This window comes from Nannobrachium achirus (assembly GCF_963921795.1).
Source record: "Nannobrachium achirus genome assembly, chromosome: 10".
In the NCBI taxonomy this organism is placed as follows: domain Eukaryota; kingdom Metazoa; phylum Chordata; class Actinopteri; order Myctophiformes; family Myctophidae; genus Nannobrachium; species Nannobrachium achirus.
Window position 1 is genome coordinate 31,036,565 of NC_137819.1, and position 27,451 is coordinate 31,064,015.

Below are 27,451 nucleotides of genomic sequence, written 5' to 3' on the forward strand. Positions count from 1 at the left end.
GCACCTATTCAGTAAAAACTTCATAACAAATTGTAATGTAAAGAATTTAAAAAACGATCTAAATTATTTGTATGGTCATTGGGGGTAGGCAAGTGCTAAGGTGCAGTCTGAATAGGTGAGCTCAGGAGGTAGAGCGTAGAGCTTGGGAAACCAAATGTTCCCAGTTCCCGGGCTCCCCTAGAGTTAGTATCGAAGTGTCCTTGAGCAAGACACTGAGCCCCTAATTGCTCCCCATGAGCATACAAGATCTACAATGCGAACGTTGTGCACTTATTAGATGGGCTATTTTACTATCTATTTTTCATACATTATTAATAAAGGAAGGGTTGTGGACATACATGGTTTCCACCCGACAACGATATATAGCAATGATTAAAATAATCTTTTTTCAGAAAATGACTTATTGGGTGCTTGTAGAATAGGCCTCATGGTCTAAATGGGTTTATTCTCTAAGATGTTCACATTAAAAAGGGAGGCTTCAGTAATGGGTGCATATTTTAGCTCTGTGTTGAGGGACCGGGCCTACTTATACCTCTCATACTGTAGTGTAAATCATGGTGGTTCCACTTCTGGTCCATTATTCACAGTCAAAAGAGGGCAAAAAGAACAGGCACCATATTTGAGTGTGTGCCTGTGTGTGCGTGTGGTAGAAGGCGGACAAGTGTTTGCAGGACAAAAGTAGATCTGCTTCTGCTATTTTTTAATTTGAATCCTGAAAAGTAACGGTTTTGGACATATGAAGATTCCACCCGACAGGGACTAAATAAGTAAATTGCGATACAAACTGAGCTGCCCGACATGTCACACACACACACACACACACACACACACACACACACACACACACACACACACACACACACACACACACACACACACAGGTCAGGGACAGGCTAGAGTTGAGGATGAAGGTGACAGGGACATTAAAGTGAAAGTGACATTAAGTGAAATGTGCAGCTGTTCCACCCACAGTTAGCTGCAATAATTTAACATGTTAAAGGAGGCAGAATCACATCTGACTAAACTACATGCCACTTCTTCTTATACACAATCCCTTCGGCTAAATGCCAAGAAAACCAAGGTCATCACCTATAACATCCTATCGGAACATCCGCCTATAACAACAGGAGGCACTGCTCCGAAGGAAGTCAAGGACTTCAAACCTGGGCTCATGGGTCAACTCAACTGAGCAAGAGATCTGAAAGTGAGGAAGGCACTTGCATAGAGGACTCTGAACGGCATGGCCAGTGTATGGAACTCCAACCTCCCCAGACAAATCCAACTCAGCTTCTTCTATGCAAAGGTAGAGTCTGTTTTCCTATATGGCAGTGAATGCTGGATCCCCGCAGAAGTCTTTAGATGGGTGCTGCACCAGAATGTTGCGTGCAGTACTTGAGAGTGAACCTGTCACCAACAAGAAATATGAGAGAATACTAAGGCTGAATGAGAAAATAACAGCCAGGAGAATGAGACTAGCAGGACACTGCCAAAGACATCAAGAACTGCCAGCCAGCTAATTGGTGCTGTGGGAACCAACACACGGGCGCCGGTCACGAGGACGTTCTCAAGAAAGATGCAGGATCGCCAAGTGCCAACGAGCTGGCCAGATGTGGCCTTCAGTATGGAGAACCGGGATGACCGGAGACGACGATGGAGGGCTCATCTGAGGAAGACCTCCTAGAGAGAGATGATACCGCAACATGTCTCAGATAATGCACACAAACCCTATGTTTCAAAATAAACAAAATGTTCACAATTTGGTCGGACATTGACATTGCCAATACCTTGTCAGGAACACGGTACATACAGTATGTTGAATATATTTTGGCCTTCCAAAAACAATATTTTCTCCCATATTGGAATTCCTCACTGCTGTCACTAACTGTTACCTAGCGCTTCCACTTGTCATGGTCAACTGCTGCAGTCCTCACTAAGTTCAGACCATGATTTCCATCCTGCTTCTTTTCTTTCTTTCTCAGTGGTATAAGCCTCCAGGTGGTCTTTGGTCTTCCTTTTCTCCTTTACCCTTCTGGTGCCCATGTCATTGTTATGTTGCAGTCGTCATGGACTGCATTTACTGTATAGTTGATGTTGTGGTCCTGCCGTAGCATGTGTCCAATCATCTTTCATCTTCACAGCTTCACTTCCTCACTCAGTGGCTTTCATCTCTCTTTTCTAGCCAATGTATAAGGAGTATTCTTCGTAGCGTAGGCATCTATTATGGAACACAGCAATTGCCTTGTTCTCCTTTGTTAATTTTTAGATGCTTTGCATCCGTATAGCAATACTGGCACCATGCTGCGTCTGTGTATATGCCAGAGGACATTATACTAGAAAAAAGTGTGCAAGCTTTGGTTGAGTTTTGAAACGTTTCTGTGCTGAGAACAGAAACCCTGCTCCAAAGCATAACGTTGTTTGTCAAGTGGAAACCTTGTAGGCCTACTGTATGTCCAAAACCGTTTTAAAAATGATTTAAAATTGTGAAAATAGCCGATCTACAAGAACACAACGTTGTGTGCTTGTAAATCTGCTATTTTCACTAGTTTTGTGAGACTGTCTTGTATGATGAAGCATGGTTTTACTTTCCGAAAAAACTTACACATTTGAAACTTGGAGATACAAGGTTTCTGCCCGACAGTGATGATAATAAGCTCCCTGCATTGTGGGTCCATATAGAAAAGCTTTGACCGTGGAGAGAATCGCAGCTAGATGAGAGCGGAGACCACAGGAGTGCAGTTAAACCACATGAATGAACCCTATAGGTTAACAGGTGAACATTTGGCCACACCAGAATGGAAATGGTAGTCTGCAAAATATTAACAAGGTATTTTTGCAGAGAGATTTGGTGTAGAGGGGGGGAAAAGTAGCGTATATAGACCTCTGGGGACACTGCCGGTCATTGCGGTCAATTAAGTATTTAGTGTTTAAGTGGCTAACATGCTGTGAGAAATGAGAGCGAGAGAGAGATATAGATAGCCTCCAAGATTCACACAGAGAGATGCCCAGCGAGAGAGATACAGAGAGAGAGAGAGAGAGAGAGAGAGAGCGAGAGAGAGAGAGAGAGAGAGAGAGGCATAGAGGGAGAGTTTTAGAGTGTATGTTGACAAGTTGTAATTGCTGACTTTGACAGCGAGAGAACAGAAGTGACGCTGTGGCACATTCTCTGGGCTCAGACTGTCTGTCTACCAATTTGTGTGATGTCTGTTCTCTCTCACTCTGTGTGTGCATGTGCACGTGCGTGGGTGCGTGCGTGCGTGCGTGCGTGTGTGTGTGTGTGTGTGTGTGCGTGCGTGGGTGCGTGGGTGTGTGTGTGTGTGTGTGTGTGTGTGTGCGTGTGCGTGTGTGTGTGTGTGACTGAATAATAACTTGGATCAATTTGGAATACACACATTTTCTTTTCCCATTTCCTGAAAAGCAACAGGTTTGGCTTTGTACATAAAGTACAAGGCTGGTTTCCAGCCAACAGCGATGATAATCAATAGACGACCAGTAAACCTTCCCTTCTGTCTTTGCTTTTCTCTCTCCTCTCCTCTCCTCTCCTCTCCTCTCCAGGATATGGAGGACCACCTGGCGTTCGTGATCGCCGTCCCCGCCACCCTCTTCCTCTTCCTGTCCATCTTCATCCTGGTCTGCATCGAATCCATCTTCAAGAGGATGCTTCGCCTCTTCTCTCTCCTTATATGGGCCTGCCTGGTCGCCATGGGATACCTGTTCATGTTCTCCGGAGGAATACTATGTCCCTGGGACCAGGTGTGTGCACGTGTGTGTGCACGTGTGTGTGTGTGTGTGTGTGTGTGTGTGTGTGTGTGTGTGTTCAGGCTTGAAGAGGGCTGCAGGTGACAACAAACAGACAGACATATTACTATACTGTTCTCTGACTCATTCACATTCTGTCTACACATGCGGGCGGGCACGCACACCGCACACCAGGGACGTGCAAAGGATGTTAGAGAGGCAGGGGCTGAAATTTCAAAAACGGCCTTTTGTTGAAACTATTGAAAATAGAAGACCTCCAAGAGGTCTGCTATTTTCGATGCTTGACTCTTGATGGCCAATTCTTTCAACATGACATGCTGCATTCAAGTTCAGGAGAGTTTGGACAAGGCAATTCTCTTGAATGCTACCTTCATGTTTGCCATGGAAAGAGGGAATTTGCATTTCTTTCACTATAGTAAAACTGCATTCATGGTCTGGTTATTTTACAGACAAATAAAAGGGCAGGCCCCCTTTGATGTCTATGTGTGCACGTGCCTGGCACACACACACACACACACGCACGCACGCACGCACGCACGCACACACACACACACACACACACGCACGCACACACACAGGGCTCATCAGTGCCTCAGTCCTACTTTCTCCTGTTAGCAGCTTGTCTCTCTCTATTAATCAAAGCACATTTTTCTCCGTCTTCCCGCTGTTTTCTCATCGCTCTTGTCTTGTCTTCTCTCCCCCTCTCCCCGTCTTTCTCCTCCTCCCCTCCTCCTCTCCTCCTTTCCTTCCTTCCGCCTCTCATTGGCTGCCTCGCTCCCCGTGCGGAGCGGGGATATTTTTATCCGGGGCCACCTGTGAGAGTGTTATCAGTCTGCATTATTAATCTCCCCCTCTGCCCCCGGGCTTAATAGCACCCCCAGCTCCCTGACATGATCTATCTGCGTCCATCCATCCGTCTGCCTGCCTGTCCGGCCGGTCCATACGCTTTTGATTGATTGAACACTTTATCAACAAGTTTGTTCAGGTAGTACAGTCAAAGGTTATGCTAAAAAGGAAGACACAAAAAGCCCCCCGGCTGGGGGTCCATGGTACTCAACTCATCAGTAATACATATAATACAAATTAAACTTATCAGCATCAAAAGGTATATTTGCAGAGAAATGTATTCATTCGCCATCCATCCATCCATCCATTCACTCTGCAGGTAGTTAGTAAAGGCAGAGAGGGACATGGGGAAAGGACAGAAATAAACAGAGGGGGGGAGAGAGTAGGAAATCAGCAGAGCGAAGCAGCACAAGTACTGTAGCTCTCCCTCAGCAGGCTGCATTGATTGTGATTAACAGTGTTACCAGATTTAGCGAGAGAAACAAATCTTACAAAATCAACAGGATTTAAAAAGTGCTCTTCCGAGCACAGGTAGCACTTGTCTCCAGCCAGAACAGTGCAAGTGGATGCTGCATTCATGATTTGAGACCTGTCGTTCAAAACAGACCTGCAAACTTTAGATGTAAATCTTAGCCAACCAACGATGGGATATGAAAAAAGAATATGGAGAACCTTAAAATAATTTCTAAACCATAAACTGGCAGTCAGGCATGAGCACACATAGACATCAAAGGGGGCTTGAGCCCCTGCCCTTTTACCCGTCTGTAAAAAGTGCCCTCTCCAGACCATGAATGCAGTTTTTTACTACAGTGAAAGAAATGCAAAGGCCCTCTTTCTTTGCCATACCTGAAGGCAGCATTCAAGAGAATTGCCTTGTCCAAACTCTCCTGAACTTGAATGCAGCATCTTATGCTGAAAGAATTGCCCTCTCTGTGTAAACCATGCAGTTACGCCACATCTCCAGTATTGGCTAGATTATGCTTAGCTCAGTGGGACGCGTTGTGTGCTTAGAGGTCGTCTATTTTCAGTATTCTCACCAAAAGGCCCTTTCAGAAATGTCAGCCCCTGCCTCTATAACATTCTCTGCACGTCCCTGCTGGCGGTCCGTGGGGAGAAGGCCAGGATAGGGTCTAATACGGTCCTTCTTCCGAGTAGCTGTCAAGAGCCTGGCTGCGGGGACAGCAGGGACATTAAGATTCACCGCTGCAGAGTGGCCGGCCAGCGGGCCAGACCAGGTGACAGTGACACCTGGAGGAAATTGGAACTGCCACTCACTATTCCCAGAATCTACAGTACAAAACAATGTGAGGCCCATACAACACTAATTGACTCTATCCTCCATATGTGGAAAGTGGGTGGTGGGGGACGGTAGGACTAGGGAGTCATAGTATGTTAGAAAAGCAAACATAGCACAGCGATGCATTGGGAGCTTGTAGATCAGCTATTTTTGCTATTCTTGAATGATACTGTTGTAGCAGTATAAAATATGGCTAGGGTTTCTAGGGTCCTAGGGTTTCTAGGATTTGTTAAAGAGGCGGTGCCATAGTTTTGTACTTTTTCTGTTTTTCATGTGTCTATGAGATTGACAGCACTTCATTAGACCCCCTGGTGTCGTTGTTATGAGCAATTATGCATTCCCTTTGTATTTTGGGTTTCTTCCTGGAGGCTGACACCTTGTGGGTCAAAAGTGCAGCTCCAAAAACAGTGATAAAATGACATAATAGAATCATCCCCTCCCCTTTTACCATTCACCCAACACTGTGGGTGTGGCTATCTTCAGCTGGGTCACCACCCACCTGACAACCAGGCATACTTAATGAACTGGTGGGTGTGGCCTCATAAAAACATGATTTTAACACTTTCTGTACACTTTTTCTTTTTTTTGGGGGGGGGGGGGGGGGGGGGGGGGTCATGGCACTGCATCTTTGAAAATGTGCTTGATTATTCAATCAAAAGTTATTAATTGAATAATCCCTAAAATAATCGACTAGTAGAGCTGCTAGTTGCAGTCCTATTGTAATTATCTTTGGATCATTCCAACCATCATGTTAGCATCCTCCCCTGTATTATGCTCTGTTTCCCTTCGCAACTGAAGCTTGGAAGGTCTAGAGCTGGCAGCGTCATCTCTTTCCCTTTTTGTCAACAGTAGCAATTCTCTATTTTAGGATCATGGACTGTCATGTTTTTCAGCATCAGGCAGCATCATCGCCTCGGCAAAATAAAGCGCCTTAGCCCTGCAGTATTTTGAGACAGACTTTTTTTTCTTTTCTTTTTACTGTGGATACAGTTTTAAGCAAGCCGTTAAATCATTCACACAAAAACAGATCTGATGAACCATCATTAGTAAAAGGTTAACCACTTTCACCCTGGAATTTCTATTTTGGGCTTGTCGTTATGGGTGGAAAAAACAAGGTGTTGCGATACGTCAATGTGATGCTGAGCTTGTTGATTGGCTATTTTCAAAAATCATTGCATTACGTGCTTACGCTGCTTCACTAGATTAAAATAGAGAACGCTGCAAACTCAATTTAGCTCTATTTAGATCATTTTAATTTACCAACATTTCCACAGGCTGATGTCTTTATCATTGTATCTGCTATACAAACTATTTGCACTGATCTTTAAAGATGAGTGTGGCTATTCAGGTTACATGTACACCATTTGTGTGCCTGGGGGTGTGTCTAGCTCCGACAAAACATAGCAAACTAGAAGCAGTGCTCTTCCGAGCACAGGTCTCCACCATGGCAGGTCAGTTATTCTCGCCTCCTGGTGTGGTGGCGCTATAAAAGGCTGATTTGAAAAATGCACGGAAAAGGTTGTTCCTTGGCCTCATGAGACTCCACGGTATGACACACTAAGGACGGGCGGCCGTGCCTTTGCTGGGTTGGCACTGAAGTTGTGGAACAAACTCCCTTTGAGGATCAACGTTGCCCCCACCCTACAGCCTTTTAAAAACATGCTTAAGACCCACCTTTTCACTGAGGAATAGGTTCACTTGTTTTTCCTGTTTTTTTTTTGCTGTTTTCTTCTGTCGATCTTCTTTTTATTGGTGGGTTGTGCCAGTGAAATGCGTGCCACCACCTAGTGTAGTCAATGTATAGATACTGGTAGTATCTGAAAACTACTAATGCGCCTACTATATCATAGAATATAGCCTTTTATCCTTCATAAAAGATAGCAATTTTCCCCAAACTCCCTCCATTTCCCAACACTGTAGCTAGGTCAATGCCAAAGCCACCCTCCCTTCACTTGTCTCTGTACTATATCTGGGCCATTCAAACAGGACATGCTGAACTGTTTCTTCTACTGAACATCACATGCTACCTGGCATAAAGGCCAGTAAGTAAGTAAGCAGATGGTGCTACATTGAGGGTATACTGTATTCTTCTATATTTTAATCTTGTGGCTATTACCAGCATCTCACAAAGACTAGGTTTGCATTTACCTTTACTTCTCTCTTCTCAATTTTTAGGACCATCCTTTTCTCCTTTTATTTCTGCCTCGTCTCTGGTCTCACTTGGAAGAGGCCCTCCTCTGAAGGTAGTCTACTCTATACAGATAGATAGACAGATAGACAGAGGCAGCACAGCAGTTTTAAGGTTTACAAAGTTACAGAGAAGTATAAAAAAAGAAAAGGTACTGTGTTGTGTACAGTAAAAAAAGAGCAAGGCACAATAAAAAGAAGTTTATATACATAAAGTGTCAAAAACATTTAGCGCTCATAGGTGTCACGTCACAACACAAATAGCAATACTTAAAGCACAACTTATCAATGCCTTACAGGGGACAGGTGTTGATTATGTGGTCGGCAGTCTGCTCAAGCTCTCCGCACTCGCATGTGTCTCTGCCAGGCCCCACTTCTGCCCAGAAGATGATAAAACCCTATTGATGTTTTGATTTACTACACATCCTCTCCAAAGTGATGGACTAGCACATTGGTTCTCAAACGTCTTTGGTTGCAGTACCCCCTTATACTGATTTCTGAAGCCAAGTACCCCCTTCCCTTGACTACAACATTTTGCATAGAAAATTGTATTTCAAAAGTCCAGTTCCAATGCCAATATGTAAAAAGAAAACAGCATAATGGTACAGCATAATGGTACATAACAGTTGTACTAGTCAAGTTGTTGATGCAATTTAGTTTAACAATTTACAGATGAGCAGGTTCACACAAAGTATGTCAATGTTTTATCATTAAATGAGAAGGAAGAGGCCGCACACTCTTCAGCCACGAGTGCGCTTCCTTCTCATTCAGTGTTATCTGCGTGGTCAGCACCTCACTCACTTAGGTGTGCGCTCCTCCTTATGTGCTTTCTTAACGTTTTATCATTAACCATAACAGTAAAATATTTTTTTTCCATTATCTATTTGTTCTCACATACCCCCTGCAGTACCCCCCCCCCCCCTATTTGAGAACCACTGGCCTAGCACACCTAAAACACATTTACAATTTGGTTGCAATTAACTATGTTGGATGAAGCTTATTCCCCGTGGCTCCGAGGTGATAGGATCGTTCTTTTAAATTAACAACTTGAACACTCGCATCCCTATTCTGAGGAGAACTTTAGACAAAAGTAGCAGATCGGCTATTTTCGGCAAATAGGTTTGGAGTAGAGGTAAAAAAACGAGCAGACCAAGTACAGAGTGAAAGGTCAAGTTAACTAAAAACACAAATCCGACATAGACTGATGACAGTGCTGTCAAACATGTCTATGAATCTATCTCTATCGATGAAAATCTGCATCACACATTTACACAATATGAAGTGGGGGTCCCTGCTTCATCTCTCTCTCAGCTAAGTGGTCCGTGGCCTGAAAACGCTGATGACCCCTGCCTTACTGAATGTGTGTGTGTGTGTGTGTGTGTGTGTGTGTGTGTGTGTGTGTGCGTGCGTGCGTGCGTGCGTGTCTGACTCTGTATAGGCCGCAATCAAGACACAATCCCGCTGACCGGCCTGTCCTGGAACAGGTGACACCTGACATGTTACTGCTATTAACCCTTAAACCAGTAATTGCCTGTTTTGGCAATTAGTGAGTGTGGGCACACTCACTAATTGCCTCCGTCCTCCATATTTGGTGTCATAGTATGATCTATCTGTGCTGCCAGCCCCCATGTCAGCTGCTTCCCTGGGTTACAGTACAGTGTGTTTCCCTAGCAACCCAAACCAGAAAGTTGGTTTGTGGTTTGGTGGTTTCCACATGCCATTGTAACGTGGGCGTGAAATAAATATGTATGTGTGTGTGTGTGTGTGTGTGTGTGTGTGTGTGTGTGTGTGTGTGTGTGTGTGTGTGTGCGTGTGCGTGTGCGTGTGTGTGTGTGCGCGTGTGTGTAGTATATACCAGTTTCGCACAGGACGGAATTCATTTGCAAGTGTGATTTGAGGTGCGGTTTGTTGTTTAAGTTGGACAAAATGTGAACAAAATATTTTTCCAAATATGGATATGACTGGCGTCTGACATCATAGATGTCTTGTGTTATAGACCACATGAGACTCACACAATATGTCCATAAATGGGCCTTCCAAGCTATGGGCTTAATATTGATGACATCAGGGATCTCCATATACTGTATGGGCACACAAGGGACAAGGACGTCACAATGTGATGTCACAACAAATGATATGTCATAGGTCAGCTATAGACATTGAGGTGTTATCCGGTCTCTGACAGGCGTTACTGACGAGATGTGACGGTTTTCATAGTTAACTGTGACCGGCTACAGTCGCAATAATATACAGTATATTGTTTATATATATGAAAATACGAATGAAAAACCTTCAAAAGAAGAGACTGCACACTCCTCTGGTATGACTTGCTTTTATTGTTGCACAACGCGTTTCGCTTCAAGAGCAAGCTTGAATCGAAATGTGTTGTGCAACAATAAAAGCAAGTCATACCAGAGGAGTGTGCAGTCCCTTCTTTTAAAGGTTTTTCATTTGTATTTTCATAAACAGTTCTTGCGTTGACCTGCACCTCCAGTTGGGGCCTAATAGATGCGTTACCAACATCAGCTCCCTGGGGGAAGTGAAGATCTCTCCTCAATCCGTCAAGTGATATGATAGAACAAAATGAGAATACAACGAATGAGAATACATTTGTACCCACATTAGGTACATGGTAAAGTCTTCTGTTAATTTGTCCATTTGTAACTCTGAGAGTGCACAAATGTAACCAAATGGACCATTTGGTTAAGTTAACACTCAGGGTCGTGTGAGCGTTTGAACACGAAAGAGACAGGAAACAAACAGACAGAGTGACGGCCAGGAAGGTCAGGGCTCATCTGGAATGTCAGTTCGGACACTGTGACCATATCATTGGCCACCATAACAGGAAGGGGAGGGCTGACAGCAGGAGGAAACAGGAAGTAGACAGGGGACACCGGGACTGACATGGCGCATGCGATGAAAGTATCTACTTACGCAGCAATGCTCAGAGGTCAGGGTTTTCCTTTTTTTTTTCAGATTACCAGTAAAAAATAGGGGAGACAGAATGACCAGTAAAAAAAATATATCCTATAAGATTGTACAGTTTGGAGTTAATCCAGGTCACGTCAGGACACGAGGAAACTGGGAGGTGGCGGGGGGGTGGCTTGCATAGTTTGAGTTTTGTCCAGGTCAGGTCAGGACGCGAGGAAACTGGTGGGCTTTGCATTTCTGAAGCATGCAGAGCAACGTTACGCATTTGTGGTACACCCTATGGGCAGAAGTGAAATAGCTTTTTTAGGTATGTATGTATGTTTGTGCTATTGTGTTACATTTGATAACGTCTGTGTTTGGAGAAAAAAAATCTCTCCTTGGATAAATTAGTAGTGCTTTTTCACTGTCAATTCTCCTTTTGCACAAAGTAGTGCAATGCAAGATAAGAGGGCGCCAGATCCCTTTGCACACCCTACCACTACTTCCTGTTCATCCACAGAGCATTGATTCTGGTAATTTTTTATTAGATTTCTTTTCACTTTTTTCAACTTTTATTACTTGGGATGGTAAAAAGATGAGGTAGACAAATAAAATGTATTTTGACAAGTAATACAAGTTGAAAAAAGTTAAAAGAAAGCACTTTAATCTAATGGAGAAAACAACTAGAATCAATGCTCTGTGGATGAACAGGAAGTAGTGGTAGGGTGTGACTCAAAGGGATCTGGCGCCCCTATCTTGCATTGCACTACTTTGTGCAACAAGTTATCTCAAGACACTTTGCATACAGTATAGAGCAGTGACCTGACATTGTCCCAGCACCCCGAGCAAGCATTTTGGCAACAAAAACTCCCCTTTACTTGAAAGAAACGTTACGCAGACTCCAGGCTCTAGGGTGCATGAACCTCATCTCTGTTCCTGAGCTCTCCTGCTGTGGCTGGAGTGAGGCCTTTGACCACAGAGGCGGCAGTGGCTCAGGGGTAGAGAAACCGTCATTAGAACACGGAGGTTTCCCGAAGGGTTCCCAGTTCGATCCCGGGCTCCCACATAGTTAGTGTCAAAGAGTCCTTGAGCAAGACTCTGAACCCCTTAGTCCATGGGCCATATGAGATCTCTCTCTCCAAAAGGTGGCAAAGGTTACTATGCAAAAAATGGGACACCGACTTTAGCAGCTGATAACACCAATTTAGCTGTGTCTAAGAAAGGGTTATCTTACCAAATATAATCTACAGATATAGAGCTTTTCAAAAATGAATTGGAACCTTTGCCACCTTTCGGAGAGCGACATCTCATATGGCCCATGGACTACCTAGTTGCTCCCGGTGAGCAGGTTGGTGCCTTGCATGGTTTCCTCCGCCACCGGTGTATGAATGGGTGTGTGAATGGGTGAATGTAATGCACAATCTATGAAAATCGCCTTGGATAAAGGCGCTATATAAATGCATCATTTACCATTTTTACCATAGCAATTGTCATTTTCCTGTGTGTGCCCGCAGGTGTCCTTCTTCCTGTTCATCGTGTTCGTGGTGTACACCATGCTGCCCTTCTCCATGAGAGGAGCGGTCATGGCCAGCGTCATCACCTGCCTGTCCCACACCATCACTCTGACCGTCTGTCTGGCCTCCACTGCCCTGGAGCTGGAGCCCCTGGTCTGGCAGGTAAGGCTTTCTTTCTCAGGGGCGTCGCACCAAATTCTGGGCCTCGGGTACAAGGATTCACTGAGGGCCCCCAATGAATGTTCTTCGTAGGGGGAGGGGGTTTAACCCATTTAGACGGGAACGCATTATTACACATTATTTTGTGTTTTAACTATTGCGCTGCGAGCTTGTAGATCTGCTATTTTTGAAAAATGTCAGTTTCTATGTCAGTGGTGCTCAAACCTTTTCATGTGAAGGACCCTCAAAATGATATGTATTTGGCCACGGACCCTCAAAATATTTAGTTCCAAGGACACCTCCAGAAGCAAAATTTGAGTTACAAATGTTCCCTTAAAAATAGATATATTCAAAGATTTGCACATATTTTCACGACTTTTCAAAAATAGCAGATCTACAAGCTGCTGGTATTGTTTAGCTTTTTCTTGACTGTGGTTGAATTCACGCAGCATGCCATGTGTTATTTAATAACCATATCCACTGTCCTGCAGAAAAATCACTTTCTTGTTACTGTAAGCTCACTGTAAGACGAGGTGTGCGCTGCTGGCCTCATGTCCGTAATGTCTTCGCCCGTTAATGAAGACATTACCAAGAGTGCTCTTATATACCAAACTCTGCTGCTGACAACATCACGAGGAATGCTGGTCCCTCATTGGCTGTAGGTGTCACCTACTCACATAATACATTCTCAGAATCCCAGCCATTTCATGGCTACGGTCTTCAAAAAACCCAGTCACCTACATACATACCCAGTCCATTACAGTACTTGCGCGCTCTGCTTGCGCAGTAATAAAAATAAGATGTGGTCTAATAACTGCATGGCTTCCCTGTGGATCTCTGATGTGATGTTGACCACATATATTAATGATGTTGGTCTAGTTTATGAATTCACTAAATGTGAAAAATACTTACACTGTGTGAAAAAAATAAATCTGGGATTTATTTCCTTGTCCTATACTGTCAACCTGCACAGAAATGTTCTTCGGTCCAACAGCTTGAGAGATTGTCCACAGAATGTCCAAATGTACTTTTCTTGTTTTTGAGCACCAAATGTCTTGGAACCAATTGTCTTGGCCCTGCAACCTTCTTGAGTCAGCCTCTCATTTTTTTAAAACGTTCAAAAACATGTTTTTCTTCCTTGTGGATACATTTTTAATCAAGCATTTCCAATGCAGCTGAGTCACGCAAACAACCTTTGATTTAGCAGCCATTATTACTGAAAGGTTAAGTTCCACTGGATGCCACTACAACCTTACACCCACTGAAACAAGAAAACTGTACTGCTGCTTACAAGGCCACGGGCAGCAGACTGCAAAAAAGAAGACCCCCCCCCAGACAATCACACACAAGGAGATAGCTAACAATGAGGTTTACAATTAAAGGACAACTTTGATTTTTTACAAGGGTTCATATTTTATATTGTAATTAGAGAAATTTGATACTCCATTAGAGTATCAAAATGTTTTCATTTACTTCTTTCTATAGTTTTAGCGATTTTAATTACCTTGATTTCAGTGGGTGGGGGTATGCATGCAAGTTGCTAAATATGTCTTTTTAGACACAATAAGATGTTGATTTCTTTACAGTAACACCACTAGCCCCCATAAGTCACATCTGCCCATGAAAGATTGTGGTGCATCTTGGGAATTGGCTTATTGCGTCTAAAATGACATTTTAGCCACTTGCACGCATGCCCCCAACCACTGAAATCAAAGTCCTTAAAATCACTAAAATGATAGAAAGCAATAAATGAAAACGAAAATGTTCAGTAATGTAAGTCATTGTAATATTGTAATATTGTAGTAATACAAAGATTACAATTCCAAATTTTTATGTTAGCGGTTTGTGTATTTCGGCTGGATTCCTATTCTTTGTGTTGCATTGATGCAAGCCGTGTTATATGCTGAGATGTATGCTTGTGTCCTGTGTGATGCTCTCCCTGTTGACCTCCAATCTACATCACACCATTAAAGCATCAAGGGGCCATTCATTACATGAATAGCCACTTGATACACCCACCCACTACACATTTTGCAATGGCCGTTAACTGAAACGTCAATAGGTGTTTATTCCAAGTCGGGACAGAATTTATGAATGCACTCCCACCTCCACAAGCTATAGGAGTAAGAACTTATTGTTATTTGTGTGACGAACACGCATTCGTGAATTCTGCCCAGAGTTGAATAAACAGCTATTGACGTTTTACACCCATAACAAAATGTGTAGTGGGTGCATCAAGTGGCTATTCATTGAATGTATTTGTTCCCAGACTATTCTGAATCAGGGAAAATGTTTGCGGTTACAATATGTAATATGCAGTATATTTTTATATCAAACCTTGTATCATCATTAACATCTTAGTGTTTGGCCAATTATTTTGGGGCCCATTTGCAATATCCTCAGTTTAGGACCAGGCGATCTACAAGCTCACTACAGCCCGTGGCGCGTTGTGGTTAATCGGATGAATCGAAAATACTTTTTTTATATTTGAAAAACACATTGACAATTAAGCATGTTAGATTTTAATGTTAGCGGTTTGTGTATTTTGGCTGGATTCCTTGTGTTGCATTGATGCAAGCAGTGCCATGCGCTGAGATGTATGCTTGTGTCCTGTGATGTGTGATGCTCTCCCTGTTGACTTCCAATCTACCTCCAATCTACATCACAGATTCTAGACCTCCAATCTACATCACACCATTAAATCCCCTTGGCTCCGCACACACACACAAATAGTTCTGACCCTCTGGAGCAAGAATAAATGCCTAAATTGTAAAGAGTAAATTAGTCTTTATCACTTCTCTTCACTGCCTCTTTCCTTGATTACCCATCTGAAAAACAAGACAGTCTAATCTACTCTCTCTAGCTGCAGCCACAGAAAAATACGCGCGCGCGCGCGCACACACACACACACACACACACACACACACACACACACACACACACACACACACACACACACACACACAAAAGTGGAAAAACACACTGACAATTAAGCATGTTAGCTGAAGCTCATGCCCCTTGGCTCCAAGGCCCAGGGGCCAAGGCAGGTCATTGATATGCACGGCCACAGTTTAAGGAGCTGGAGGTTGACACAGTGGATGAAGTGAATGGAGAAGCAGGTGCAAGTGTGTGTTTAGATGGAGGTAATGGTGTCAGTGGGCAGATACATGGACGAGAAGATTGACGGGACATGTCATCACTTCCTGAACAAAATTCACAACAAATTCACAACACATGACAATAAATGAAATGAATAAATAAATCAATGAAAAGTTAAAAAAATTAAAAAAAAGTAAATGAAATACCATAATGCTATCACATTAAAGCTTCACTCCAGAACTTATTGAAATGAATATTGCTGAGATGGAGCTTTGTCTTATCTATATAGATTCCCTCTTACTGGAGCGGTAGATGTTTGCTGTCCACAAGCGAAAGACCTGGAGATTACCAGTGACAGAATATGACCTTATCACATGGTTTTAAAAGAAAATGTGAACTGACTATGGAGGAATCTGTTTGGTGAAAGTTCAAAGTTCAAAGAAATGTTTATTTGTTGTTGCGTATCTGTATGTGTGTGTGACACAGATCCTAGCCAATGTGATCATCTTTACCTGTGGTAACCTGGCCGGGGCCTACCACAAACACCTGATGGATCTGGCACTGAGACAGACCTACCAGGACACCTGCAACTGCATCAAATCCCCCATCAAACTAGAGTTTGAGAAGCACCAACAGGTATACATACAGTACACACACATACATACACAATGTAAAAATACTGACTTATTGAAATGGTTTATGCCATTATATAAATAGTGAAAATAGCTACTATTGATACTTTTAATTAAGTAAAAAATCCACCACTGCTTGGTGTTGTCCATTAATTTTCCATTTCATAAAAAGCTCATACCGTAAATAATATAAGAGGCGGTGTTTCACTTTCGGTTCGAACAGGTTAAAGCTCAGGCTCGCGATAAAGGTCAAGATGTGTCTGTTAGCAGAATAACTCAAGAGCAGATTGACATTTTTCTGTCAACTTGGTGAGAAGTGATCTGTCAGTATGCTGCCCAGAAGTGATTATTCACTTTTGGGTCTCAAAGGTCAAGGTCATAAAGACGTTTAAGGTAAAAAATTGAGAATGGGTTTATTTTGAAACGTAGTTGTGACCGTCAGGGAGCAGTTTACTATGAAAACCTCCACCGGCCGTCCGTCCGTCCGTCCGTCCGTCCGTCCGTCCGTCGGTCACACGTCACACGTCACACCTTTGCCCTGCTCATATCTCCGCATCAGTATGACATCACACCACATGTGTACACAAACCTTTGTGTACGTTGCTGTGGCAACAGTCTGTTGTTGCTGGTCTGTTAGTGTACGTTAGCAACCACCTTAGCAACCATGGTTTTACCCTAGCAACCAACTGTTTACCCTAGCAACCAACTGTTTACCATAGCAACCATGTTTTTTACCCTAGCAACCAACTGTTTACCATAGCAACCAGATACGCAGAGCAGGGATCTCCATATATGGGCATAAACAGGTGACATCACACTGATGTCAGATACTCAGAGCAGGGATTTCTCCATAATATATGGGCATAAAAGGGATTCTGTTAGGGATCTCCATATATGGGCATAAAAGGGATTCTGTTAGGGATCTCCATATATGGGCATACAAGGGATTCTGTTAGGGATCTCCATATATGGGCATAAAAGGGATTCTGTTAGGGATCTCCATATATGGGCATAAAAGGGATTCTGTTAGCTGTTAGTGATCTCCATATATGGGCATAAAAGGGATGCTGTTAGGGATCTCCATATATGGGCATAAAAGGGATTCTGTTAGGGATCTCCATATATGGGCATGAAAGGGATTCTGTTAGGGATCTCCATATATGGGCATAAAAGGGATTGTATCCCAGATGATGCCCTGTTAGGAGATCCACACTAACAGAATCCATATATGGTCCTACCGACAGCTGCTTTAAGCCAACCCTGGCGATAAGGTCTGGGTCGAAGAAATGCTTCTTTCCTGGCAAGAATTGCCCCTTTATACTGTAGGCGAGTTTAGAAACTCTAGGCTTGCTATGGGAAGGAGCGCTCGTTTTCAGTTATTGTCCACGACATTGCAAGCGGCGCGAAGGCCGGGCGCGAAGAGCAGGACAGGGCCGCGCCGCGCGAGTTACGAAGCCGTGGTGAATGCAATCGTTCTATTTATGCCCAGGCCGTAAGGCCTGGGCAAGCGCACGATAAACGCAATGATAATTGGGTTTTGGTGCACCTCGCGCGGTCCAAGTGACTACAACGGAGCGCTCCCAAACTCCGGTTCAGCCAATCACAAGCTTCAAAAATTAGTGCGGGGCGTGGTTTCCCTTAGCAAGCCTAGAGTTTCTAAACTGGCATACTGTAGGGCTCGTTTGTGTATTGTATGACATCACGCCACATCATCGGCTGAGGACTGTGTGATGTCATCATATCTCCATATATGGAGACATAAGTTGCTCATGCCCAAATATGGGCTGGTGAGGTCAGACTTAGTGTGATGCGTAGGTTATCTTTATATATGGATATTCAACTTCAATGAGTAACCATGGCAAACTGTCAACTGCCCGTATGTCTTGATAATTGGTAAAACAAACTTTTGGCCTATTTGTGGAGATAAGCGACCAACGGTCGCTTATCTCCCGATTAGGGAGTCTTACTGGTGGTAATTATCAGTAGGCTGCCTTGAAGAGATTGGTTGGGATTTATTTATAATCTAGTTTTATTATTAATCTCGAAGAAAATAGTACATACCGTAGCTCAAGCCCTACAATGCATAGCAATTTCCTAGTTTGTCTATGATTTTCATCTTGCCATAGTTGGTAACCGTTTCATAAAAGCAATAAGCCATGAAGGCCATGCTTTACTGTTTATAACAGCCATATACATCTCTACCATTTTATCACAGGAATACACATAAACAATATAAACAATAGCGAAAACACATACCCCTGATTAATAACAGAAAAACACTATAGGGCATTAGTCCTTTGGGCTTGAACCCCTAATTAAATTGCCATGTATCTCCGCATCTGCGTGTGAGTGAGCGTGTGTATTTGAATAATTTGTGGAAGCACCAATAGTCAATACCTCAATATCTATTAGGGTAACAACAGGATTGTTGTCACAATATCTAATTCAAGTTGTTGTGATAATTGAATTTGTCCAATAACGACCAGCCCTACAGTAACTTTATGCTGTATATTAATTGCTCAAACTGGTTCAGTGGTTCTCAAAGTAGGGTCAAGGAATCCTCTGGGTTCCCAAATGAACCCTTACAGGTCTGTAACTCTGATGGGGGTCCTTGAAATAAAAAAAAAAGGTTCAGAACCGCAAGTGAATTACATTAATAAAGAGAGCTGTTTCCTTGTGGTCTATTATACCCTGGATCGTTTATAGCAGCATAGTTTTTGTAGTTATTTTGTAGTCAGATACTCAGTAAGTGCGGCTGAAGTTTTAAGTGGAGAATTCTATTTTTAGGGTTCCGCTCCACTTCTGGCCAATTTGCGGCTGTGTTTTAGGAAATGAGCCTGCAGTGTGTGAACAATATAATGACCCTCTGCTGTGAACTGCATTTATGAGTCACACACACACCCCTTAAGGCCACCGTTCAGTCACACTGGCATATATTCTCACATGTCGCATGCACAAAAACACACACACACACACACACACACACACACGCACGCACGCACGCACGCACGCGCACGCGTGCGTGCGTGCGCGCAGCTGGAATACAGGCAGGGGGTCTGCCTTAATGGAACAGGGGCAGCGTGTGCCCATTTACAAAACTGATGAGAAAAACGGAAATATCCACACACCAGCTGCCATCATTTGCAACCGTGTAATGTTTCACTTGCTCAGACTTATACAGTAGAGACCAAAAGACCTGTGGTCCCAAACCCCTGTTCTGTTGCATACTGTCATCAGTCAAATTGTAGCAAACAATGAATTTCACCTTTCACATAATATAGGCTAGGCTATTTTCATCCATGCCTTAGCCCATATCCCTAAACTTCTTACTAAATTTCAAATAGCTGATCTACAAGCTCACAACATGTCGATGTAGATTGGCTAGTTAAACTATTTGAAAAAACATTTTTTTCCCTTCAAAATAGTAAAAAAAAAAGAAAGAAAAAAAGGCAAAGACGTTTAGGGATAAGGGGTAGCCTAAGTCATGGATGAAAATGTAGCTCCAAATGTAAATTGATTTTATACACATCATTTTTATTTTTTTGTTTTTTAAAAACAGTTTATACAGCTCATGAATCCACAATAGTTTGTCCTCCACAATTATGCAGGCTGAATAGCTTAAATACAACAGTAGCCTATCTATCAGAGGAGCATGTATTTATCTAATATTATGACATATGAAAATGTAACACCATTATGCAAAAACAAAACTTCAGTCCAAAGTCAGGAACACAACATGTATTGTACAACATAGGAATATAGTATAAAGTGCAAAACCATTTTACACGTTATGATTATGTTAATCATACCCTATGTTAGAGACATGTAGGGTATAAATAAATACACCATTCTTAAGAATGGTGTATTTCACAGGAATGGTTGGAAATCACGTATTTTGTCACTATGACAAATATTGAAAATAATTAAAGCAATTTACAGCTTTGGCATTTAGCAGACGCTCTTATCCAGAGCTACTTACAAATGTCAGATCTGAGTAAGCAGAGGAAAAACAATTATACAGAGTAAACAATGAACCTAGCATAGTGCATTTGTGGTCAAGAGCAAAACAAATCTATGTAACAAAAAACATAACAAGTGACCAAGATATATCTGCATAGTAAACTAGCATTTATCGAACAAAGGTGAGAAGAAGAGATACAAGGAGAGAGAAATGCTAGCGGGTGAGGGTTAGGGCTAGGGTTAGTCTAAGAGGTGGGTCTTCAGACTACAGTGGGAAATTGGGAGTGAGTCTGCCGTTCGGACTACATGTGGTGTTTATTCCACATTCTAAAACGGCTAGTTCCATTCCTTGATTCTGATTGGCTGGTTTCCCTTTAATTGCTGTGGTATGTGAGACTATCAGTTTATATCAAACCCAGGTGTGTTATTTCTTTCCACAGTGCTGTGAAGCTAGACTAGAGAACTTGATTGCAAGTAACAGGTGTGTTGTTTCTGCAGCCTGGCCGGGAACTACTTTCTTGTAGCTGGGGACTACTTTCTTGCAGAGCAGACCTTATAGTGGATTATTAGTGACATAGAACAGTTGTAATTGGTACATGTCTATGATTTTTCATGTTTCCATATTGTAACAGTTTTAGAAAAGCAATAAGCCATGCGAGGCTTGTGGTTACCTGTATTTTACACCCGCTGAGAGGGTTGGAGACACTCGGCTGCGCCTCGTCTCTCGCTACGCCTCTCAGCCGGTGTAAAATACCAGGTAACCACTCGCCTCTTGTGGCTTATTGCTTTATTTTGGGAGCCAGGAGACAGACAGAAGAGTCTGGTCTAGGACATGCATGGTGTTTTAGGGAAGGCAAACATTTGGGCACATTTCTGAACATTTTTAACACTAACATGGCAAAAATTACATCTTTACCACCACTATGGTGGGTTGCCCAAATCAACCATTCAACAAATCAAAATATGCATTCCAGCGTTCTTCGGTGAAGGCTGGATAGTCTGAGTGTGAACCGCCATGTTTTGATTTCTCAAAATATAGAAGCACCAGGTGCTCAGTGTCTGTCACACAAAGCTGGACCATCTGTGTGGCAGTTCACTCCCCCTCCCCACCACCACCATGCACAGTAGCAAAATATTTGGACCAATCATTAGCTTGTTTGGATGTAGCTGGGATGTCCTAGTTCCAAGAAAGCCTAGTTTGGTTCACGAATAAAGATGTCTTTTAATCCCTGCCTCTATATCGCTGTCCAGGAGCGGCTGCTGTTATCCCTCCTGCCAGCCCACATAGCCAGGGTGATGAAGGCTGAGATCATCCAGAGGCTGCAGGGACCCAACCTGGGCAGAGCGGAGAACACCAACAACTTCCACAACCTCTACGTACAGCGGCACACCAACGTCAGGTCAAACAATGAGCCGTGAAAACCTTCTCTCAACACCTCACACTTCTTAGTTATGCTTGTCTTGCCATCGTTCTTTCCCCTCGTCTCATATCACCATAGTCTCTTCCAACACGTTCTCACCCCAAGGCGTCAGATGCCTGACTCCCTGTCAAGTCCCCCACTGTTTCCAGTGGGGGACGCCTCGGGGGGTATGCCCAATGCGTCTGGCCCCAGACACAGTCTTTTCTACACTTGCTCCCTCTAGTTGTCAGGTCTAGAATCACCAGAAAGAAAGAAAAATGGAATCCCTGAGTAGGATTTGAAACCACTACCTTGGGTTCCCCAACCACGCGACACTACTGCTCACGCCACAGGATCCACGATGGAGGCGTGCCATCTCAGGCAACCTTGAGCCCCGTGAGACACCGCCGAGTGAGCGGTAGCCAGCGAGTCACCTTGTCGAGCGGTGCGAAGGTCGCATGAGCCGATTCAGTGCCGTTACTGAGTTATGTGCCGTTATGGACAGAATTGTAAATATTAGTCCCCCAGTATCCACGTTGCCAAAGATAACAAAAAAAGGGGTAGCTCAGTAAGTAGAGCAAGTTAGCCACTATCACCAAGGTCCAGGTTAGCCTCCCACACAAGGGAGATAAATATTCGAGTCATGCGCACTAACTCTCTCCCTGCGCGTCTCAGATAGACGCCAAAAGCATCCCAGCTCGTTTCAGGCATGATGCCGAAAGCGAGTCCAGTGGGGGTGAGAAAGGGTTGTCTCTTCTCACCTCCTAGTCTCTTCTCTTCTCTTCTCTTCTCTTCTCTTCTCTTCTCTTCCCTAATTTGCTCTTAGTTTTACGTCATCTCTTGACAATGCAGCATCCTGCCTTCTTAACTCCTCATCATCGTCCACAGCCAAATTCAAATTACAGTTAAGCAAAGCTTTGCAGGGAAAAGTAATAAGCGGTGTGAAGCAGGGCTCAAGTGTGTGTGTGTGTGTGTGTGTGTGTGTGTGTGTGTGTGTGTGTGTGTGTGTGTGTGTGTGTGTGTGTGTGTGTGTGTGTGTGTGTGTGTGTGTGTGTGTGTGTGTGTGTGTGTGTGTGTGTGTGTGTGTGTGTGTGTGTTTCCCCCCTGCTGGTACCAGAAAGATGATGTGCTCCATTCATGTGTTTCATTCATGTGTGTGTGCAGTATTCTATATGCTGACATCGTGGGCTTCACCAGGCTGGCCAGCGACTGCTCTCCAGGGGAACTGGTGCACATGCTGAACGAACTGTTTGGCAAGTTTGACCAGATCGCCAAGGTAACAAGCACAAGTTGACAGCAGTGTTTCTCAAACTTTCAAATTTCAAGGACTTCCCTTAACTCTGACAGTGTACAAATGGACCAAATGAACCCTGACAGGTTCATTTGGTTCCGTCTGAGTTACAGACTAGTATGGGTCACAGAGTCCCTGGAATACACTTTGAGAACCACTGCCCTACAGTATGTCTACTGCCCTCGGGGGGCCACTTGGAAAGGAGAGGATAATGTAAAAAGAAGGAAACATAAAAGAGAGAAAAAATATGTATATATATATTTTTTTTTTGTATATATTTTTTTCTTTTCTAATGAATTTAATTTGAATTTAAAATATATATATATATTATGAAACACATGCACCACACACGCACACACAAACACATACAAGCATTCAGAAAGCACTATCCATCGTGTGTGTACCAAGGGCATCGGTGTCCAGTTGACAGCCACAGGTTGTAAAAGCGTGGGCTGCTGTAGACACAGCGAGACAGAGACTTAGAGACAGAGAGAGAGACAGACAGAGAGAGAGAGAGTTTGTGTGAGTGTGTGTGCGTGTGCGTGTGTGTGTGTGTGTGTGTGTGTGTGTGTGTGGTCTCCAGGGTTCTCATCTCTCCACCAGTCTGACAGTTGAGTCACGCTCACGCACGCCGTCTGTCCAGCACGCTCGAAGCGTAGCTCTGCTACTGCCGTTATGTAAGCTGTGGCCGTGCGTCCAGGGCTCACGCATCCCACCAAACAAAGCTGTTAGCGTGCATGCTACGCGTGGGTGTGTACTCATGGGTTTGAGGGGTGACCTTTGCATTAGAGCCCGGCCGATACCTCGTTGATGGCCGATGCGGTCTAACGGCCATTATTAAACATTTCGACAACATCGGTATAAGTATGCAAGATATGTCCCGACTTTAAACCCACAATCAGTGGTGTAAAGTAACTAATTACATTTACCGTATTTTCCGGACTATAAGGCGCACTTAAAAGCCTTTAATTTTCTCAAAAAACTACAGTGCGCCTTATAGTCCAGTGCGCCTTATATATGGATCATTCATTGACATTGACATTCCCTTTAGCACAGCTCCATCTGTTTGATGCATAACGCAACGGTAGCGTCTATTATGTGCGCCTTATAGTCAGGTGCGCCTTATATATGAAAACAGTTTGAAAATAGACCATTCATTGACAGTGCGCCTTATAGTCAGGTGCGCCTTATAGTCCAGAAAATACTGTACTTAAGTACTGTATTTAAGTACAATTTTGAGGTATTTGTACTTTACTTGAGTATTTCCATTTTCCAATACTTTTACTTTTACTCCACTACATTTATTTGAAAACTTTAGTCACTAGTTACTTTGCAGATACCGGTATATATTATAATATTGTAAAACATGAACCACTTTAGCCCTTTTTTTTAAAGTTCAAATATAGCAGATATAAGATAATACATCTTATATTGTTGCTGTCGGGCCGAAACCTCTTATCTGCATTGTTTGAACTTTTTCATGTTTTTCCATGAATTAATCCCCCTTCTTCATCATACAAGAGTGTTACACCAAACTAGTGAAAATAGCAGATCTACAAGCCCACTTGTAGATCGCCTATTTATTTATTTTTTAATTGCGACCGTCAGGTCGCAGTTTAGTTGCGACCGTAGGTCGCAGTTTAGTATCAAAACCTCCACCGGCCGTCCGTCGGTCGGTCGGTCGGTCACACGTCACACCTTTGCCCTGCTCATATCTCCGCATCAGTATGACATCACACCACATGTGTACACAAACCTTTGTGTACGTTGCTGTGGCAACAGTCTGTTGTTGCTGGTCTGTTAGTGTACGTTAGCAACCACCTTAGCAACCATGGTTTTACCCTAGCAACCAACTGTTTACCCTAGCAACCAACTGTTTACCATAGCAACCATGTTTGTTTACCCTAGCAACCAACTGTTTACCATAGCAACCATTTTTTACCCTAGCAACCAACTGTTTACCATAGCAACCATGTTTTTTTTACCTTAGCAACCAACTGTTTACCATAGCAACCATGTTTTTTACCCTACATCCCTCCATATATGGAGATAACCGACGAATCTCACTAAGTCTGACCTCACAAGCCCCATATTTGGACACGAACAACATATAACTCCATATATAGAGACATAGCTGCTGACATCAGTATGACATCACACTGCTGACATCAGTATGACATCACACCGTACACAAATGACCCTTATATAAGACCGGCATTATCTACCGACAGATTGTGGAGATAAGCGACCAACGGTCGCTTATCTCCCGATTAGGGAGTCTTACTGGTATCAAAACCTCCACCGGCCGTCCGTCGGTCGGTCGGTCACACGTCACACGTCACACCTTTGCCCTGGGGTTTTTTTTTTACCTTAGCAACCAACTGTTTACCATAGCAACCATGTTTTTTTACCCTACATCCCTCCATATATGGAGATAACCGACGAATCTCACTAAGTCTGACCTCACAAGCCCCATATTTGGACACGAACAACATATAACTCCATATATAGAGACATAGCTGCTGACATCAGTATGACATCACACTGCTGACATCAGTATGACATCACACCGTACACAAATGACCCTTATATAAGACCGGCATTATCTACCGACAGATTGTGGAGATAAGCGACCAACGGTCGCTTATCTCCCGATTAGGGAGTCTTACTGGTATCAAAACCTCCACCGGCCGTCCGTCGGTCGGTCGATTCGTCGGTTATCTCCATATATGGAGGGATGTGTTGGTTATCTCCATATCTGGTATATATTTGTAATAATAAAAAAAGGAACTGTTTTGGACACAGCAACAATAACACTCTCTCTTTCTTAATTATGACAAACAACAAACAACATAACAATATAAATCAATGAAATTACACTACATACCGGTAAACAAAGGAGATGGTGTGGTAAAGTAAAACATGGTATACATATATGTGTCTTACTGGTTGTCTCTTTTCTTGTGACAGGAATTTACATATTTTGCAGCTAGAACTGCACATTCTTTCTGTTCTCCCTAAAGGAGTGTCAATTTCTTCCTTTTTGTCATACTTCTGAATTCTGGGCAAATTATTTAATTTTTTTGGAATGAACTCCTCCCTAATGTTTGTGTATCTATTATTACATTCCTTTAAGAGCCGCGCCCACATAGCCGCCCACATAGGCATAGGCACAGTGCAGTAAAGGCACGACATGTCCACCTCAGACCCCTCTGCGCATGTCCCTCAGACCCCTCTGCGCGCGTGTACACAGAGAGAGAGAGAGAGAGAGAGAGAGAGAGAGAGAGAGAGAGCACCTCGACCCCTCTGCGCGCGTGTACAGAGAGAGAGAGAGAGAGAGAGAGAGAGAGAGAGAGAGAGAGAGAGAGCACCTCGACCCCTCTGCGCGCGTGTACAGAGAGAGAGAGAATAACCCTATGCCGTCCGCTCATTCGCTAAGCACGAGAGAGAGGAGGCAACAGGGGAGGGGGGGCGGGCAAGCGAGAGAGAGAGAGAAGTGGAGCTGAGCGGAGCAGTGTATCGAATTACAACAGAGGGAGGTTGGCTAGGACTGATCACGTGGCACACGGAGTTCCTAACCGGAAGTGCGTCCGGCGGTCAAATATGTCCGACCGGAAACGTGCGCTGCGCCACAATAGTTCCGCCACAACAGTTCCCCCCCCTAAAAAATTTTTTTTTAACTTTTTTTATTTATTTATTTATTTACTTTTTTTTTTTTTTTTTTTTTACTTTTTTTTTCCAAAAAACTTTTTTTTTTTTTTTTTAAAGTTTTTTAGTAAAGAAGTGGGCGTGGACTCTAGATGTGAGCGGCCCGAAGGGCCGCGAACCTCTAGTATTTTACATTGTGTTAGGAAGTGTAATTCTCTCTCTCTCTCTCTCTCTCTCTCTCTCTCTCTCTCTCTCTCTCTCTCTCTCTCTCTCCCCCCCCCCCCCCCCCCCCAGGAGAACGAGTGCATGCGTATCAAGATCCTGGGTGATTGCTATTACTGTGTGTCTGGGCTGCCAGAGTCTCTTCCACAACACGCCAAGAACTGTGTGAAGATGGGTCTGGACATGTGTGAGGCAATCAAGTAAAACACACACACACACACACACACACACACACACGCACGCACGCACGCACACACACACACACACACACACACACACACACACACACACAGCTAACCTACAACATGTTACAATTAGCACATTTTGTCAGATGCTCTTATTCTTATCCAGTGCGGCTTACAAAGTAGAAGGTCAGTGTGTGCCATGAGCGCTTGTCAAACAATACTTGCGCGCACTCACACACACGCACGCACGCACGCACACACACACACACACACTCACTCACCCACGCACACACGGATGTGTGCACACAATGTCTGTCGCATGTCTGTCAAACAGATTAAATGGAA

At 43.5% G+C, this 27,451-nt stretch overlaps 1 protein-coding gene across 1 annotated transcript in view; it reads left to right on the forward strand.

Annotated features, from left to right (window-relative positions):
* LOC308292197 (adenylate cyclase type 2-like) overlaps positions 1-27,451 on the forward strand; it is a 76,015-nt gene that overhangs the window by 12,062 nt on the left and 36,502 nt on the right. Inside the window, exons 2-7 of the mRNA XM_080734489.1 lie at positions 3,553-3,750; positions 12,511-12,672; positions 16,255-16,404; positions 21,612-21,760; positions 22,925-23,036; positions 26,994-27,121. Coding sequence (XP_080590615.1) covers positions 3,553-3,750; positions 12,511-12,672; positions 16,255-16,404; positions 21,612-21,760; positions 22,925-23,036; positions 26,994-27,121 — 899 coding nt within the window. The remainder of the gene's footprint in view (positions 1-3,552; positions 3,751-12,510; positions 12,673-16,254; positions 16,405-21,611; positions 21,761-22,924; positions 23,037-26,993; positions 27,122-27,451) is intronic.